Here is a 17,649-nt window from a genome sequence, read left to right as displayed (position 1 = left end):
TTGAGAGATCCGCAACATCGCACCAGAGAGGCTTGTCACCATGTGGTTCTCCCATTCATCGCAAACCCAGCTATCTATGTTTCTAATGATCGAATCGCCCATTACTAATACCTGTCTCTTCCTAATAACTGGAGTTCCCTCCCCTGAAGAGGTATCCTCAGTGTGAGAGGATACCACATCATCATCTGGAAGGAGGGGCCCCACTATGGGATCTTTGCCCTCTGCTCCAGTTGGATGTTCTCCTTCCCTGAGACTTTCATCCTTCTCAACAGCACAGAGGCTGTCAGACCAGGGGTGGGGCTGTTCTACTGTGTCCCAGAAAGTCTCATCTATGTACCTCTCTGTCTCCCTTAGCTCAGCCATTCTGGTCTCCAAAGCCCATACACGCTCTCTGAGGGCCAGGAGCTCCTTGCACCGAATGCACACATATGCCACCTGCCCATAGGGCAGGTAATCATACATGTTGCATTCGGTGCAATAAACTAGATAGCCCCCACTCTGTTGCTGGACTTAAGCTGCAGAAGTAAAAAAAAATGCAGGCAGGTTCCTTTGTTGATGCTTTGCTTTTATCAGGGGGTAGTTTGGGCTTTAAGTTTAAAGAAGTTTAAGGAATGTTAAGTGTATCTGGCCCACTTTTACACTCCCCCTTTGAACTCCCTCGCAAAACTCCCATTAGCCGCTCCTGTACCTTAGCTCCTCTGGTCACTTGGGGCGAGCTTTTTAAAGCCATGGTCTTCTTAAGTAGCCCCACCCCCTGGTTAAGGGTTGATGGGAGCTAAATGGCTTAGGATCAAAGCCTTGTTAAGAAGCTTTCAGCCTTGCCTAGCAGGCTACTTGTCTCAGTACACAGTCAGCACACAGTCCCCCAAACAAACAGACCACACGGTATATTTCAGTCAAGTCTTTTAAGATCCACACAGATCTGTATTTTTCCATTTTTTCTTTCCCTACCATGCAGTTGGCTCAGAGATTTTCTTGATTATGCCAATCTGCTTCATTCTCTTTAGCTAAATTTCTACTTTAAGAAATAATAGGATTAGAATCCTGCAAGTTGTATGTACACTATATGATTCAGAATTGTCTCAAAGTCATTTGTACTGGATCTCCTTTCAAAAGTCCAATATAATAAAATATTCCTTCCAGTTCTTTCACCTTTCTCCCTACGCCCATTAGGGTGGCCAACTATCTAATCTCACAAACACATACATCCTTGCCCCGCCCCTTCCTTGAAGCCATGCCCCTGCCCCACCCCTTCTCCAAGGCCCCACCCCTTGCTCATTCCATCTCTCTTCCCTCCATCTCTTACTTTCCCCCACCCTCACTCACTTTCACCAGGCTGGGATGCAGGGGGAGGTGAGCGGTGCAGGTTCAGGAGGGAGTTTGGGTGTAGGAGAAGGTGGGGGTGCAGGCTCTGGGAGGGAGTTTGGGTGCAGAGGTGGGCTCTGGGCTGGGGCAGGCTTGACCGGGTGGCACTTACGTCGGGCGGCTCCCGAAAGCAACCGGCACATCCCTCTGGCAGTGTCTCCTAGGCAGGGAAGCTAGTGAGTCTCCGCACCCTGCCCCTGCCCACAGGCACTGCCCCTGTAGCTCCCATGCCGACTGCTTCCAGACCAGCACAGGAAGAAAGCCTTCCTTAGCCCCACTGCGGCTCTGGACTTTTAGTGCTTAAAATCTCCCAGTTTGGCTTCCCCAGTAGCCTCCAGGAGATGGGGCCTGATTCCGGGAGACTCCCAGTGAAACCAGGAGGTTTGGCAACCCTAATGCCCATCATGGCTGCCACGCTGCAGCTGTGAAGGCAGTTGGTCTGGGGTCCCCTCTCCTTCCCTCAGGGGTTTTATGATAATGACAACATTCAATTGCCTGTTTACAGTTTCTAAGATAGTTTCAATTTTTTCAGATTTGTCAAGTTGCTCTAGGTTTTGCTTTCTCACCAGCTCAGACTGCTTTGCTCCCTGTATAGCTGTGGCAAGGGTTAAATCTCTCTTCAATTGTAGCGTCTGTGAAATTTTTTTTAATCTGTTAACCCAATAACCAGCCTGTCTCTGATATTTTCATGTTTTGCATTCCCAAAATCACAATTTTCAGCCAATGTATGCAGAGCTCTTATACAACATCAACATTTTCCCTAGTTCTTGATTTCTCTCATAGAAGCACGTTCTTTCATAAACCACATTTCTCTAAGGTATAAAGTATGCATCAAACATAGCCAAAACCCTTTCATAATCATCTTTGTGACAGTCTTCAGTAAAGTCAAAGGATTTAAAGAGATGCTCCGCCTGCTTCTCCGAAGCATAAATTAAAGAAGATACCTGTATAGCTCCAGTTTCTTTGTGGAGCTTGGTTGCAATGTAAAAGATGAAGTGGTCTGGGGCATTGAAGAGTGGCATGTTGACGATATCCTGCAATCTTTGTTGCTTTGTTCCTTCTGTTTACAACCTTTGTTACTGTTCTCCTTCTGTTTCTGTTCTTAGTTTATTTTTAACACCATGCCATGTTCCTGTACCAGATATGGAATGGCTACAGAGTTTGGTTATACAGACCAGGTGTGTTCACCATAAGATCCTTTAATACTCTGCCAGATCTGGCTAAGGTTAGCTTTAAATAAGGTATTTTACACACAATGTCACCTACTGGGTGAACAGTATCATTCAGTTTAGCAGTCCATTACACTGCTAATCATGAATCCCGCGTTCTATCCCCAGCTCTGGAAGAGGAATGTGATCTATAGTGGTAAGAAATAAAATAACCAAAACTGGTTTAGACACTCTATAAGAGTGTGATGCAGTGGATAAGATGAGGGCTTGTCATATTAGAGACCTGCAGTGACCTTATACAAGTCCTCTGCAAGTTTATTAAAAAATGGGTGTGGGAGAGAGTTATCAGAAGCTTTTCCCTAACTGCCTCCTAGGTTGGGGTTCCTGGCTTTAGTTCATAATAAGGGTAGTGAGTTGCATGAGAATTTCAACAGCAGTTAAAAGAGGTGAGATTTTAAGTTCTCGTCTCCTCTTTTCCAACTCAGGGAACAATCCTGTAGACTAGAGGGGCAGTTGATCGGGAACAAGTCAGTGTATCCCCCCACTTTCCCCCTCCCTCTGGAAGTGAGTAACGGCATTCATGGCAAATCAGATTTGTCATCAAATTCAATGGGTCCAGCTTGACTCACACATTTTTCTGTTATGGCTAAAAAGTTATAAAATCACTACAGACAAATACTACCAATGTATAACTGATATTGTGGGAATCTGCACATGACGAGCAACAAAGTGGACAAAGGACTCATCCCAGAGTGTTTTAGATTTCTTGCAGAAGGGGCATGAAGAAAAATGAGACAATCCAGTGAAAAACTGCAGAAGGATTGACTTTAGAAATGTTATTATTCTTTCTGAATCAATTCATCTTCATCAAACCACCACGAAAAGTTCAACTAGGACTCAAAGTTTATATTCTATGTTTTGGGTTTACCCAGTTCAAAGAAGTTTTTACAAAATAAAGGTTTAACGCTTCTGTCAAACTGAACTCTGTAGTACAAGCTTAACTATGGTGCTGCTGCCAAAGCACCATAATAAAAGTAAGCAAACTGCAGCTCTCTAAGCTACTTAAATCAAGATGTAACTTCTACAGAATTTTCCTCTTTACAAATAAGTGCATCCATACGTAGCATGACAGAACTTCTGTAGGTCCCAGTTTTGTCCATGGATCAAACTTTAATCACACCAGAAAAAAATGCTAAGTCTTCCATATACGTATTACTATAAATACTGACACCAACATTTTCTGTGACTATTCCCACTGCTTCACCCATTCGTTTATAAAGAGCTTCCCAAAAGGAGAACATTAAAAGATATCTTCTCAATTCTGCTTTCTGGCCTTTTGCCACATTACTCCAATTTTTGGTACTGAGAGATTTGCAAGTAAATTTCAGTGTAGCAAGAGAAGAATACACCCCTAAACAGCCAACCATCACAAGCATGAAGTGCAGTAAAGCCTGATCAATAGTTTTATATAAGTCAATTTCCAAATGATGCATAAAAATCAAATAATAAGAAAACACATTATTTAGAAAACAAATATATCAAGATGTTAAGAACTGAATGACAATGGAAACTGGAGATTATATATCACTGAATACCATAAGCAAATAAACATGCATATTTTGTTTATGTGGAGTCAAAGAATTATGTCTCCATTATCACAATTTTTATTTTCCTTTTACTATTCATTTTTAATGCCTCATTAATCTGGCTGTGGCAATTTTGACCGGTAATATTTTAATGACAACTTGAGTAAAAAGAGCTTTCTATATGAATTCTTATTGTATATACTGGGACCACCGCCACCATTTAGGCAATCATCCAAAGCAAGCAAATATTAGGAGCAGCTAAATATTCTATAACTGTGTTACTGGAGGCTGACATGAGCCAACATTTTGTGATTTGCTTAGTGCATGAAAACCCCTTGGGCCTGATTCTGATCTTACATACACTGTTGTGATCAGAAATAACTTAAGTGATGTCATTGTCCAGCTATACCGAAAGGCAGACAGGAGACACCTGATACAGATTTAATCTTTATTATTAGATGTCTGAGACTACCCGGCAGATAAGTGTACAATGCAGGTAAACCCTGTTTGTTTTGTAATTGCCAGGGCAAGGGCTTCCACCAGCTCCCCCTCTTTTTCAATCCAGGTCACTCTAGCAAATCCATTGCCAGAACCTTACCATCCCCCCCACTACCCCCTGTAGGAGGGATTAGATGGGCTATAAGAAAGGGGGGTTGGCTCCCTGCCGTTCCAACCATAGGAGCCCCAAACCCACACCGTTCCATTCCTTTAACCAGCAGCACCTCCTTTTTAAGTCCTTTATCAGGCCATTTATCTGGCCACTGGATGCCTTCCCTATGGAGTACTTGCACTGGACATCCGCTCCACACTTACCAAATAAGTTGTGACATATAACCTACCGCACCTTTTGTGCTCACCATAATAGGTGTTCCCTAACACTGGCTGTGGGAAAGGCAAAAAAACCCCGCTCCACCAAAGCCAATATGGTGGTGAGGGAAAAAATTCCTTCCCAGCCCCCATAAAAAGGAGTGACTAGCACAATGCCCATAGCAGATTCAAACCCACCTGATAATCACACCTCAGAGAGCCACACTAGCCACTCCCAGTCTTTATTCAGGAACCAATCCCTGCAACAAACTCCATTGCCAACTCTGTCTGCATCTCTATTCAGGGGACACCATCATAGAACCTAACCACATCAGCCACACCATCAGGGCTCATTCACCTGCACATCTACCAATGTGATACATGCCATCATGTGTCAGCAATGCCCCTCGGCCATGTACACTGGCCAAACCGGACAGTCTCTATGCAAAAGAATAAATGGACAGAAATCAGACATCAAGAATTGTAACATTCAAAAACCAGTAGGAGAGCACTTCAACCTCCCCGGACACTCAATAAAAGACTTAAAAGTGGTCATCCTTCAACAAAAAAACTTCAAAAACAGACTTCAACGAAAAACTGCAGAACCGGAATTAATTTGCAAACTTGACACCATCAAATTAGGCCTGAATAAAAACTGGGAGTGGCTGGGTCACAACAAAAAGTAATTTTCCCTCTGTTGATATTCATACCTTCTTGTCAACTGTTGGGAATGGGCCACATCCACCCTGACTGAATTGGCCTCGTTAGCACTGACCCCCCCACTTGGTAAGGCAACTCCCATCTTTTCATGTGCTGTATATTTATACCTGCCTACTGTATTTTTCACTCCATGCATCTGATGAAGTGGGTTATAGCCCACGAAAGTTTATGCCCAAATAAATGTGTTAGTCTGTAAGGTACCACAAGGACTCCTCATTGTTTTGCTGACACAGACTAACATGGCTCCCCGTTTGAAACCTAATGCCAAAAGAACACTCGTGCTGCAATGAAAAGCTGATAGAAAAGTTGACCTGATTATCTAATATTAGTGAAATACAAAAACTACGTCAATGATTACCTGACTTTGCAATTCACTTTGTTGCTTCAGACGAAGGTTTTCTGGTGTATCTGCCACCGTAGTGAAGGACTGTTTTGGGTAGTGTCTAGAAAAAAAAATCACAACATCAAATAGGGAATATCTACACATTCTGGAAAGTCAAATGCATCCCAATATTCTTTGCCACTTCATTTCAATTGAAAGCTGGATTTCATAGTTGGCTAGTTTTGTGTTAAAACTAGTTACTATAACATTTAAAAATTCTGGTAAAATATCTTTGTGTTAGTCATGCATTGCACAAACATGAGTGAGTTACTATAATTAGTCTAAATCCCATATATCCACTGTGAACACTAACTGGTCAGCATGATTTGTGAAAAATTTGTTGAGTAGTATGAAATAAAACAGATATCATGCTTAATTGTGTTTTTCCCTATGTGCTTAGAATATTGTTATACTGAATTAAGACTAAGCTAAAATGCATTAAAATAGAATTGCTTAATGTGAAAAAAAGTCAAATAAATTATATTTAGAATACCAAGGTGTTTGGGATGAAAACCACACCAGTGCTGAAATCTACAGGATCCTGCAAGGTTATACTGACATTACATGTACAGAAAGGTCAAACCTTTTAATGTTAATAGTGTTAACATACTTCTGTATGTAAAAATAAATGATATCCAATATCAAAGACTGCACTGCAAAAAAACCTCACTATTGAAAGTTACTGTGAATCTCTTCTTCAATTTAAAATTTTACATCATTGTAATATATTCTTGTTATTTGCTATTTTACAGACACCTTTGACAGTCAAGTCATACTCATCACAATGTATGACTCTCCTACAGAACAATAATTTGTTCGTTTTTCATGGTTTTATCACAAGTCTTCTTCTGAGTCACCTACAATTAAAAAATGTTATATGAAAGATGGAAAATAAGAAAACAGCTAAACCAAGACTTGCTCACAAGGCAGAAGTACCATAAAGAAACTGATTCTTACAATCTTCTTGCTAAAAGCTTAAGTCTCGATCCAAAAGCAAAGATTCAATTTATGATTATGTTGAAGCACCCATACATACATTTAGATATCTTGTTAGTTTATCATATAGTCTGCCAACTTTCTCATTTGGATATCAAATATTTCAGAAGTTTAGTTAAAACATATATAATCTTCATATAGCAATGTTTGCAATATAATTTCCATTGTAAAACAAGGCTATAAATAAATAGAAAACTTAGGATATGCCCCATAATACTTTGCCATGTACAAATTCAAGGTCTTCTCTAAAGGATTATTTCAGCAACTGGCACAATCTCTAAATCAATGTATTACTACTATTAAAAACTTTTTATTTTCATGAAAAAATTCTGCTTTCTGTGGAAAAATTAGACTTTTCATTTTAAAACTGAACACCTGAAAACTGGAACGTTTTTGGTTTTCAACCAAAGGCTGAAAACTTTCAATTCAGAAATGTTGGTATTGATTTTATTCAGATATCTGATGCCCTCATTCTCTTATGTGGGCCAGGTTCCCCAACCACACTATGGCTGCCATAATGCACCATGGTAGCTCAGCAAGAAAGTATATTATTGCGCATCGTGGGAGATGCAGTTCATCCATGGAGTCCAGCCCACAGAGAGGAATAGTGGCATAAACACTTAAACTACAAATATAATGAGGCACAGTGGCAGCATTTTCAAATTGAAATTTTCGGGTTTTGGCTAATATTTTTCAGTTTTTGATTTTTCACAAAAAAGATGAAATTTTTTTTGGGGGGGAGGGCTTTTTTCCAACTAATTCTAGTATTCTCTATTATATTCTTAGAAGAGGAAGGGCTTTGTGATTTTAATACATATGTGCCCCAACTCCGATTCTTCTTAGGCCTGCTCTACACTGGGGGGAGGGATCGATTTAAGTTACTCAACTTCAGCTACGTGAATGAGTCGACGTACTTAGATCTACTCAGCGCGGTGTCTTCACTGCGTTAAGTCGACTGCTGACGCTCCCCCGTCGACTCCGCCTGCGCCTCTTGCCCTGGTGGAGTACCGGAGTTGACGGGAGAGCACTCGGGGGTTGATTTATCATGTCTAGACTAGACAAGATAAATCAACCCCCACTGGATTGATCGCTGCCCGCCGATCCGGCGGGTAGTATAGCCATACCCTTATACACCTGTGAGGAAAAAGGTGACGCAGAATCCAGAAAAGGAAGGCAACTTCAGAACTACATAACCTGAATATAGCTCCTATTTATACAGGTGCACAGAGCCAGCTGATATCAATATCTGCTAGTTCCCAGCGAGTTTTGGAACAGATACAGGAATAGGGTGGAGCTTACAGAAAAGTCATGTTCACAGATCAGCCCTATGGATGTAAACCTGTCAACCTACTATAGCACCTCTTAGTTACATCATCCAATTTATTCCTGTAAGCTGTAAAATGGAGTAAATCATTCCAGCCATCATTTTCCTTATTCTTTCTCTACTTTTCATGGCTGATTTGTTGATAGAAAGAGAAAATGAGTATGAAGGGCTCTCCACTGATATGTACATACAGAAGACAGTATGTGAGAAAGCCAGAAAGGATGGGCATGGTTTTAATCCTGCAGAGCCCAACAAAGTGGATTCGGAGAGCTTATTCTGACCTAGAGCTTTCCCATCTCAAAAGTCCATTAAGTCTTCAGCAATTCATGTAGGTAGAAAAAGTTGTGATACATTTGTCCCGATACCATGAAGCTTTTGGATCCTGGAGATCCACCACTAGCATCTCTGAATACAGGTGAAGTTTGCTATTTATATGCATCTTTGGCAAATATAGTGACAGTTTGGCCCACAGTATGGAAGCCTAGCCTCCTAATGTTCCTCTTGACCTTGGGACAGGGCCGGCTCTAGCGTTTTTGCCTTCCCAAGCACACACCAAAAAAAAAAAAAAAAAGCCGTGATCAGCGGCAATTCGGAGGCAGGTCCTTCGCTCCGAGAAGGAGTGACAGCCCCGCCGCCGAATTGCCGCCGAACAGCTAGACCTGCCGCCCCCCTCTTCATTGGCCACCCCAGGCACCTGCTTGTACGCTGGTGCCCGGAGTCGGCCCTGCCTTGGGACATGTGGGGACAGAAAAGATGAAGACTGTGTCTTTTTAACATGATGTTTCCCATATTAAACTTAGTAAGCAGTCCAGAAGATAAGAATGTGCATTTCATCCAGCCACATATATTAGGTATTTATTCTAACTTACTTGTAGGTGCAATGGTTTACTCCATAAATTGGTAGCCAAAATCACTAATTACTTTAAAAAAAAATAGTGTTGTATTTTAAATTTAAGGCAAAGGTATCTAGGACCCATAACAGGTATTTAATAAATGTCTGTACTATAAACCTAAAAAAATTTTTTTGCTAAATTGGAGTAAACCATTAAGCATATGTACTTCTCCCTACAGAAGTGATAAAACTGTTTACATTAAAAATGGCATTTAACTGAAAATCATGCTAACCATTTACCCCAATGTATTACTCATTGTGATTTAAAGTTCTTTCAATTCATAAAAATGAGATCATTTAGCAAAATTAATTACCAGCATTGTTCTAGAATGAATTATCTTATCCTCTGCAGCTGATTTGTGAAACCACCCACATAGTCTATCAAAACAAAGAGATACAGTTTTAGTTACAGACCCTCTAGTTTATGGAAATTCCTGCCTCAAGCCATTAAATGTGGATGGTGCTAAATGTAAATATTATCTTAACCATTTGTTTGCTTTTAATTTAATATTATAAAATGGCTTCATGTTTATTAAAAATATCATTATGTAAGGCAAATTGTCCTATAAATTCTCTAAGGTTCATTAGTGGCAATAATTGTTGTATAATTTATCTTCTCTTATAGCTATTGGCTGATTACCTGTTAAATTTAAGGAAGTGTTAAGCTAGGAAACATTTTGTTTCCTAAATATTTGCTTAAGAACCCACTGTATTTCTGTAAAACATTATGCGTATAGATGTGGGGATGGATGCAAGCAGCTTTTAATTCACAAGTCAGTAGAGATATCATAATAATTGATAACTCTGTTGCTGTGCTTCCCTTTTATCTTGGGATATTGTGGCCATGAGAAAAGCAGGGAATTTGTTAAGGGGATTGATGTCATGCCAGCAATTTAATGGCAATGTTCAAAGGATTTTGTTTTGTTTTGTTTTAAGTCTTTGTTAGCACTGAATTTAAGCAATATGTCTGATCAAGCTAATGCTATTAGAGATAATCCTGTATAAAGATCTATACAAGAAGCGCCAGAACAAATCTATATGTATGGCACGGCATTTCTTCACTTTGTTACTACACTGCTAGTTTCAGCTGCACAGCTTGCCTGGTTAATAAAGCTTCAACTGAATAGCTTTGTATTTAGGGAGTACTTCCATCATTTTTGTGAGTTTAAAACAATAACTGTGAAGCCCCCAAAGATTCAGGAAATCATATGAAACTTAGCATGCTTTTCCAGATATTAGCCACACGTTCAGTCTACAAGACTGGCATAAACATTTCCCAAAAACATATTTACTCATGATATTTTCAGCTGCATGTCCACTTTCAGAGAGCACCAAAAGTAATGAAAGAACTCTCAGTTAGGGTATTTCAGCTCTTCTCGGTCTTGACAAAAACAACAAGGAATCCTTGTGGCACCTTAGAGACTAACAAATTTATTTGGGCATAAGTGGCTAAAGCCCACTTCATCATATGCATGGAGTGAAAAATACAGTAGCAAGTATATATACACAGTACATGAAAAGGTGGGAGTTGCCTTACCAAGTGGGGGGTCAGTGCTGAAGAGACAATTCATTTAAGTGGAAGTAGGTACCAGAAGGACTCCTTGTTGTTTTTGCTGACTAACTCAGCTACCACTCTGAAATCAGTCTTGACAGGAAACAGAAAATGTAGCAGTGCACAAAAATGGAAAGTAATTGGGAGAAAGGCGGTCAAGATTCAAACTTTCCTGAGCCTCATAAAAAGGTAGGGACAAAAGTTCAGATCTGTTTATAAATGAGTTTGCCCATATCTAGTTATATAGATATATAGATATATAGATATATAAAATCTCACATAAAGTAGGTAAATCATCCAACATTTCCTGGTTTTCATCCTAAAAACCTAGTAGAGTCTCACACCTTGCAGAAAAATTTAAAAGACTTTAATTTTCAAAGGAGCCTCAGGGAGTTAGGCACCCAACTGCTACTGAATGTCAATGGGATCTGGGATGCTTAACTCTTGCAAGTGCCTTTGAAAATTCCAGCAAAACAGCAGATGCTCTAATGAGGTCTTGTATTACTAAAATTCATTTTTACAAAATACCCTAATCCCATTTACTAGTATATTATGAAGTATTAATCATTTAAAAATAAACTGCAGTTGAAAACGTCAATGAAAAAAAGTTCATTTTCTCATCCCTGACCCTTGCTTTTTTGTTCTGTTTTGTTCAATTTTGCTAATTCATAATTTCAGGAATTCACAGTCAGTCACCCAGGTATTAGTGCAAATTAGCAAGATTTTACTGTGTTTTCACCTTGATTCTCTACCTAATCCATGAGAGTACAGTCTTGTCTGTTGAGATGTTAAGTACCAGAAGGGTGAGGTGGTAGGAAGTTTTGATCATGCTGTGGGTCAGACATGAAACTTGTCAGCAGATGACTTCTCACTTTGAAGTTCTTGCTCAGCTGTGCTCTCTGCTGTGAAGCTGTAGCTGGAATTTCTTTGCTCTTTGAAGTTTCCTATCAGGGTGCACTTGACTGCAGAGACTGACTGAAGGGCTTTTCAAGGAGGCAGAATCTTGCTAGGAGGTCTTGGTGCTGGAAGACTGGAGCAATGAGGTGACGATGAAAGATTTTGATCTTGCTTCAATATAACAATTCATCCACAGTGGATTCTGAAGGTTGGCTCATGATTGGCTATAGGATTTGAAAGGTAGCTACTATGTTTATATGAAGGGTAGATTCCCTTGCAGCAACTGGCTTAATTTGAAAACTAGAGTGTAGTATTCCTATACTAATGTTTTGATGACTGGCTTTTGGAGATTTTTAATTTGTGCCTCTGTACTTCTTATTTGAAGTGAAACAGATAGTTGTTCCAGTTTGCCACCTAAATATTGGAAGACTACCAAGAAAATCCGAAGGGAGAATGGGCTGAGTTGGTTTAGATGAGATGTAGCAAGTAATAAAATCCATGAAAGAAGATTATGGAGCAAAAACTTGAGGCCTTTACTCTACAAATAGCTACGGTGGCAGGTAACATTTGGGCTATGGATAAAAGTATAAAAATTGAGCAGCCAATGCTATTCTGTCAAGTTTGATAACAAATGTATTAAATGTATTAACAAATGTATTTCTCCTCTTACTGGAGAAAATTCCATATAGCATAGCATCCCTAGTGGAAGAAAGCCTCATAGTATTAAAGGTTACTTTTGGTACTGCATATCTTAATCATAACATGCAGAAAATTGGAAGTTACAGAAAACTGTACTAAGCAATACTTGTTAGCATTAGAGGGGAGGTGAAGAAAAAGTATATGAGCTTGTTTTAGAAGTAAAAAATGTACCATTCTTGTACATTTGAAAACATATGTTAGCCCAAAGCATTAAGATTCCTCAAGCTCCAATACTAATGAAGGGTCCGAGGAGAAGATTAGGGCTAATATTGTTATGTTTCTTTCTACTCGGAGACAAAGGGGAGTACTGAAGATAATGAGGAAAAAGGAACAAACCTACTACTTGAACACAAGTGTCCACATACAGACACAACTTCAGACAATGGAAGTAGGATATTCTGAATCTGGAACTTTCTCATAATGGTCATCAATTGCCTTATTGTAACCAGCTAACCTGTAGGTTATTTTGGGAAGGATCTATGAAGTTGAATAGACAGGTGCCACAGAACATTATGCTATCTGCATTCTGTTGCCAAGAAAACTTCAGCTGCAGACTCATCTGCTGAAGAGAATGCAAAAACAGTCAAACTGAGTCTGGGAGCACCCTATTCTCAGGCTTCTCTAGCAAGTGAGCTGAGTAACTGGCCTAACTCAGTTATCACAAATATGTAAGGACAAAATTAGAAAGGTTAAGACACAAAATGAGATTAAACTAGATAGAGACATAAAGGGTAACACGAAAACATTCTACAAATACATTAGAAAAAAGAGGAAGACCAAGGACAGGGTAGGCCCACTAGTCAATAAGGGGGGAAAACAACAACAGAAAATGTAGAAATGGCAGAAGTGCTAAATGACTTTTTTGTTTCAGTTTTCACCAAAAAGCTTAGCAGCGATTGGATGTCTAACGTAGTGAATACCAGTGAAAATGAGGCAGGATCAGAGGCTAAAGTAGGGAAAGAACAAGTTAAAAATTACTTAGTGAAGTTAGATGTCTTCAAGTTGCCAGTGCCTGATAAAATACATCCTAGAATACTCAAGGAGCTGACTGAGAAGATATCTGAGCCATTAGCAATTATCTTCGAAAAGTCATGGAAGAATGGGAGAGATTCCAGATACTGGAAAAGGGCAAATATAGTGCCCATCTATAAAAAGGGAAATAAGGACAACCTAGGGAATTACAGACCAGTCGGCTTAACTTCTGAACCCGGAAAGAAAATGTAGCAAATAATTAAGCAATCAATTTGCAAACATCTAGAAGATAATAAGGTGATAAGTAACAGTCAGCATGGATTTGTCAAAACCAAAACTTGTCAAATGAACCTAATAGCTTTCTTTGACAGAGTAACAAGCCATGTGTATTGGAAGAAGCGATAGATGTGGTATATCTTGACTTTAGTAAGATATTTGATACTGCCTCACAAGACCGTCTCATAAACAAACTAAGGAAATACAGCCTAGATGGAGCTACTATATGGTGGTTGCATAACTGGTTGGAAAACCATTTCCAGAGAGGAGTTATCAATGGCTCATAGTCAAGCTGGAAGGGTATATCAAGTGGGGTCCCAGAGGGATCAGTTCTGTGTCCAGTCCTGTTCAATATCTTCATCAATGTCATGGAGAATACACTCACAAAGTTTGCAGTTGATAACAAGCTGGGAGGGGTTGCAAGTGCTTTGGAGGATAGGATTAAAATTCAAAATGATCTGGACAAACTGGAGAAATGGTCTGAAATAAATATGATAAAATTCAACCAGGACAATGTAAAGTATTCCACTTAGGAAGGAACAATCAGTTACACACATATAAAATGGGAAATGACTGCTTAGGAAGGAGTACTAAAGTCATAGCAGATCACAAGCTAAATATGAGTCAAAAGTGTAACACCATTGCAAAAAAAGCAAACATCATTCTGGGATGTATTAGCAGGAGTATTGTAAGCAAGACACAAGAAGTACGGTAATTCTTCCACTCTGCTCCACGCTGATTAAGCCTCAACTGGAGTATTGTGTCCAGTTCTGGGCACCACATTTCAGGAAAGATGTCGACAAACCGGAGAAAGTCCAGAGAACAACAACAAAAATGATTAAAGGTCTAGAACACGACCTTATGGGGGAAGACTGAAAAAATTGGGTTTATTTAGTCTGGAGAAGAGAAGACTGAGAGTGGACATGATAACAGTTTTCAAGTACATAAAAGGTTGTTACAAGGAGGAGGGAGAAAAATTGTTCTTCTTAACCGCTGAGGATAGGACAAGATGCAATTAATTTGGGCTTAAATTACACCAAGGGCAGGTTAGGCTGAACATCAGGAAAAAATTCCTGTCAGAGTGGTTAAGCACTGGAATAAATTGCCTAGTGAGGCTGTGGAATCTTCATCATTGGAGATTTTTAAGAGCAGGTTAGACAAATACCTGTCAGGGATGGTCTAGATAATACTTACTCCTGCTGTGAGTGCAGGAGACAGGACTAGAAGACCTTTCGAGATTCCTTCCAGATCTACAATTCTATGATTCTATCCCAGAAAGTGAAAGGCAGGTCATATTACATGACCTGAGGAGTGATATCTTCAAATATCTTGACCAGGAGTTGTTTCAAGTTAACCCAAGGATCAGGATCATAGGCATATTTCAGCTCACAGGTTATGTTATTCCTGTATTGTTAATTGTTCTTTTAATTTTTTATTCCCTTTATCTATTATTGTATCTTTGTATTTGGCCCTGTAATAGTGCAGGATTAAATATATTTTGAGGAAATTTTTCAAACACACAAATGACTAACAGCCAACTTCCATCAAAAGTCAATGGTGTCTATCTACCTTCTTCGTCTTCCCCTTTTCCTAGCCAGCTGGGTTCAGGTCAGTCTTTTTCAGGCATGCCAGTCCAACATTTGCTCCCTATCCACTCTGTCCTCCCGCTTCCTTGGTTGTCCTCTCATTCTCCCCCCATGAACTCTAGTCTCAAATGCCTCCCTTAGAGGATTCCTTTAATCCATCCTTCATACATGCCCATACCATCTCAGCCTCTTCTCTCGCCGTTTGTCTCTGAGACCACACACCTTGGTTTCACTCCTGATGACATCATTCTTCATATGGTCTGGCAATGTCACCCCCTTACTGCCCTCAAACATCTTATTTCAACAGCTTCAAGTTTTCTCAAGTGCCTTTCTTTGGATTCTCATGTCTTTGATCTATACAGAAGAGCTAGTCTTACCATGGTTTTGTATCATTGTCCCTTAAGGAGTCTGGAGCATCCATTTATCATAAATCATTCCCTTTATCTTGCACCAGACCTCCCTGCACTCAGCAGCCTTGCTTTCTGTTCTCTGTTGATTTCTCCATTTGCCACTAATCAGTCCTCAAGATACTTAAACACTGAAACCTGATTTAGGCACCAGCCCCTGATGTTGATATTCATCTGTCCTGGTTATGCACCAGTCACCCCCATGACTTCAGTCATTTCTTTACTCATTTTGAGACCAAAGTTTATTAGTTCCCTGTTCCATGCATCAGTCACCCAGACAAACTCTTCCTCATTCTCAGCCATTAGTACAATGTCATTTGCTTAGGTCAACTTTGTACCACTTTCCATTTGGATTTGCTCCCATCACAATTATGAATAGTAACAGACTAAGTACTGATCCCTGGTGGAGTCCAATCTTGACCTCAAACCCCTCCATTACACCAAAGGGCATCCTTATTTTTGCAATGGAACCATCATGCAAACTCATCACCATCTGGACAAAGTCTTCCAATACCACACAGAATTGTAACAGAGGTACCAGCAGTCTCCTAAGTACTTTGTCCAAATCGGAAAAAAACAAACGTGCTCAATGTTTCCCTCCAGCTTCTTTTCCACCAACATTCCAGCTGTTGTCTCTTTGCCTTTTCTAAAACCAAACTGCGCCTTTCCTAAAATTGGCTCCAACTGGTGCCTATCTACCAATTTGTGCATTTCACTTCCCTGTTACCTTTTATATGTAGTAATATATTAAGGAGAGGATAGTCTCTAATGTGGTCATTTTTCAATCTCTCTAATGGAGAAATCCAGATAGAAAACAAAATATGGAACTAAAAGTAAAAATTTAAAATTATAGTGTGCACTGATTTAAAAGATCTGTCAATTTGCAAGGAGTGGTGAAATGATATCAGGATTCACTGCAAGATTAACATGTTGGGTGAAATCCTGACCTCATTGTATCCTGGTAGACAGATTTATGCTAGCACCACTCAAGCTAGCATGCTAAAAATAATAGTGCGGACATTGAGTCTCTAGTACAGACCACCTGAGCTCAGACCCAGAGGGGCTGGGTGGACTTAACAGCCCAAGACACAACATCCCCACTGCTATTTTTAGCGTACTGGCTCAATCCCCTCTCACATGAGTCTACCTACCTGGGCTTGGAAGCTCACTCCCAGCTGCAGGGTAGACATACCTCTTGAAGTCAACATCAAAATTCCCATTGACTAAAATCATTCCTACTCTCTGAATAAGTTACATATCAGAGACAGGATGAAAAATCAACAACATCTTCATAAGATTTGGACTTCAAAAAGAAAAGAAAAGAAAAGAAAAGAAAAGAAAAATATAAACAGGCCAATGCAAGCGTTAGATAAGAAAGAGAAATTTAATTTGTAATTTACTTTTTCTTCCTCCCCTTTTTCTTTTTTCTTTCCCATTTAAGATTTTTCTTTTTCTTCTCTGTTAAGGATTGATTAATATTAAAATATGACCTACCCCAGCTATTCTTTATTTGTGTGATGCTTGTTAATTAGCTTATCAACTTACAGTACATTTTTTAAATTTCCAAAGTTGTCCATTTTGTAATGATACAATGTACATTTAGTTATTAATGTTGCTTTTTTAAAATTAATGGTTAGTTTATTGCTGGGTAATATTTTCTTCTATTTCGAGAAAAAAAATTTCAATTTCATCTTCAACATCCAAAACACTCTTTTTTTTAAGTTAGCACTTGGCTGAAGAGTCCTAGCTTACTGGAAATGGGTCTTCTGCGTATCCAAAACCTTAGGGGATGGTGGTGTTTTGAAAATTAAAAAGAAAACAGTAGCAACCAGCTGAGCAGAGGGCTGTGATACCAACAGCACCAGAACGGAGGCTGGAACCTGACAGAGATAGTGAAAAACAAGAGATCACTGCTACCATGGAATCCAAAAAGATTGCAAGAGACCTGATGGATGGAGCTAACTGTGGAGGCAGGAAACCAGAAACACAGAGATGACTATAGTAGCAAGGTCGGTACAA

The 17,649-nt window shown here is 39.6% G+C and overlaps 1 protein-coding gene across 2 annotated transcripts in view; it reads right to left on the bottom strand.

Annotated features, from left to right (window-relative positions):
• Nucleotides 1–17,649, bottom strand: part of NEBL (nebulette) — a 402,354-nt gene that overhangs the window by 253,556 nt on the left and 131,149 nt on the right. For both annotated transcript variants that reach the window (XM_034760316.1, XM_034760314.1), the window contains exon 3: nt 6,006–6,090. In XM_034760316.1, the coding sequence (XP_034616207.1) occupies nt 6,006–6,090 (85 nt within the window). The remainder of the gene's footprint in view (nt 1–6,005; nt 6,091–17,649) is intronic.

The sequence above is a fragment of the Trachemys scripta genome, chromosome 2 (assembly GCF_013100865.1).
Source record: "Trachemys scripta elegans isolate TJP31775 chromosome 2, CAS_Tse_1.0, whole genome shotgun sequence".
NCBI lineage: Eukaryota > Metazoa > Chordata > Testudines > Emydidae > Trachemys > Trachemys scripta.
This window is presented reverse-complemented; position numbering and strand designations above follow the sequence as displayed.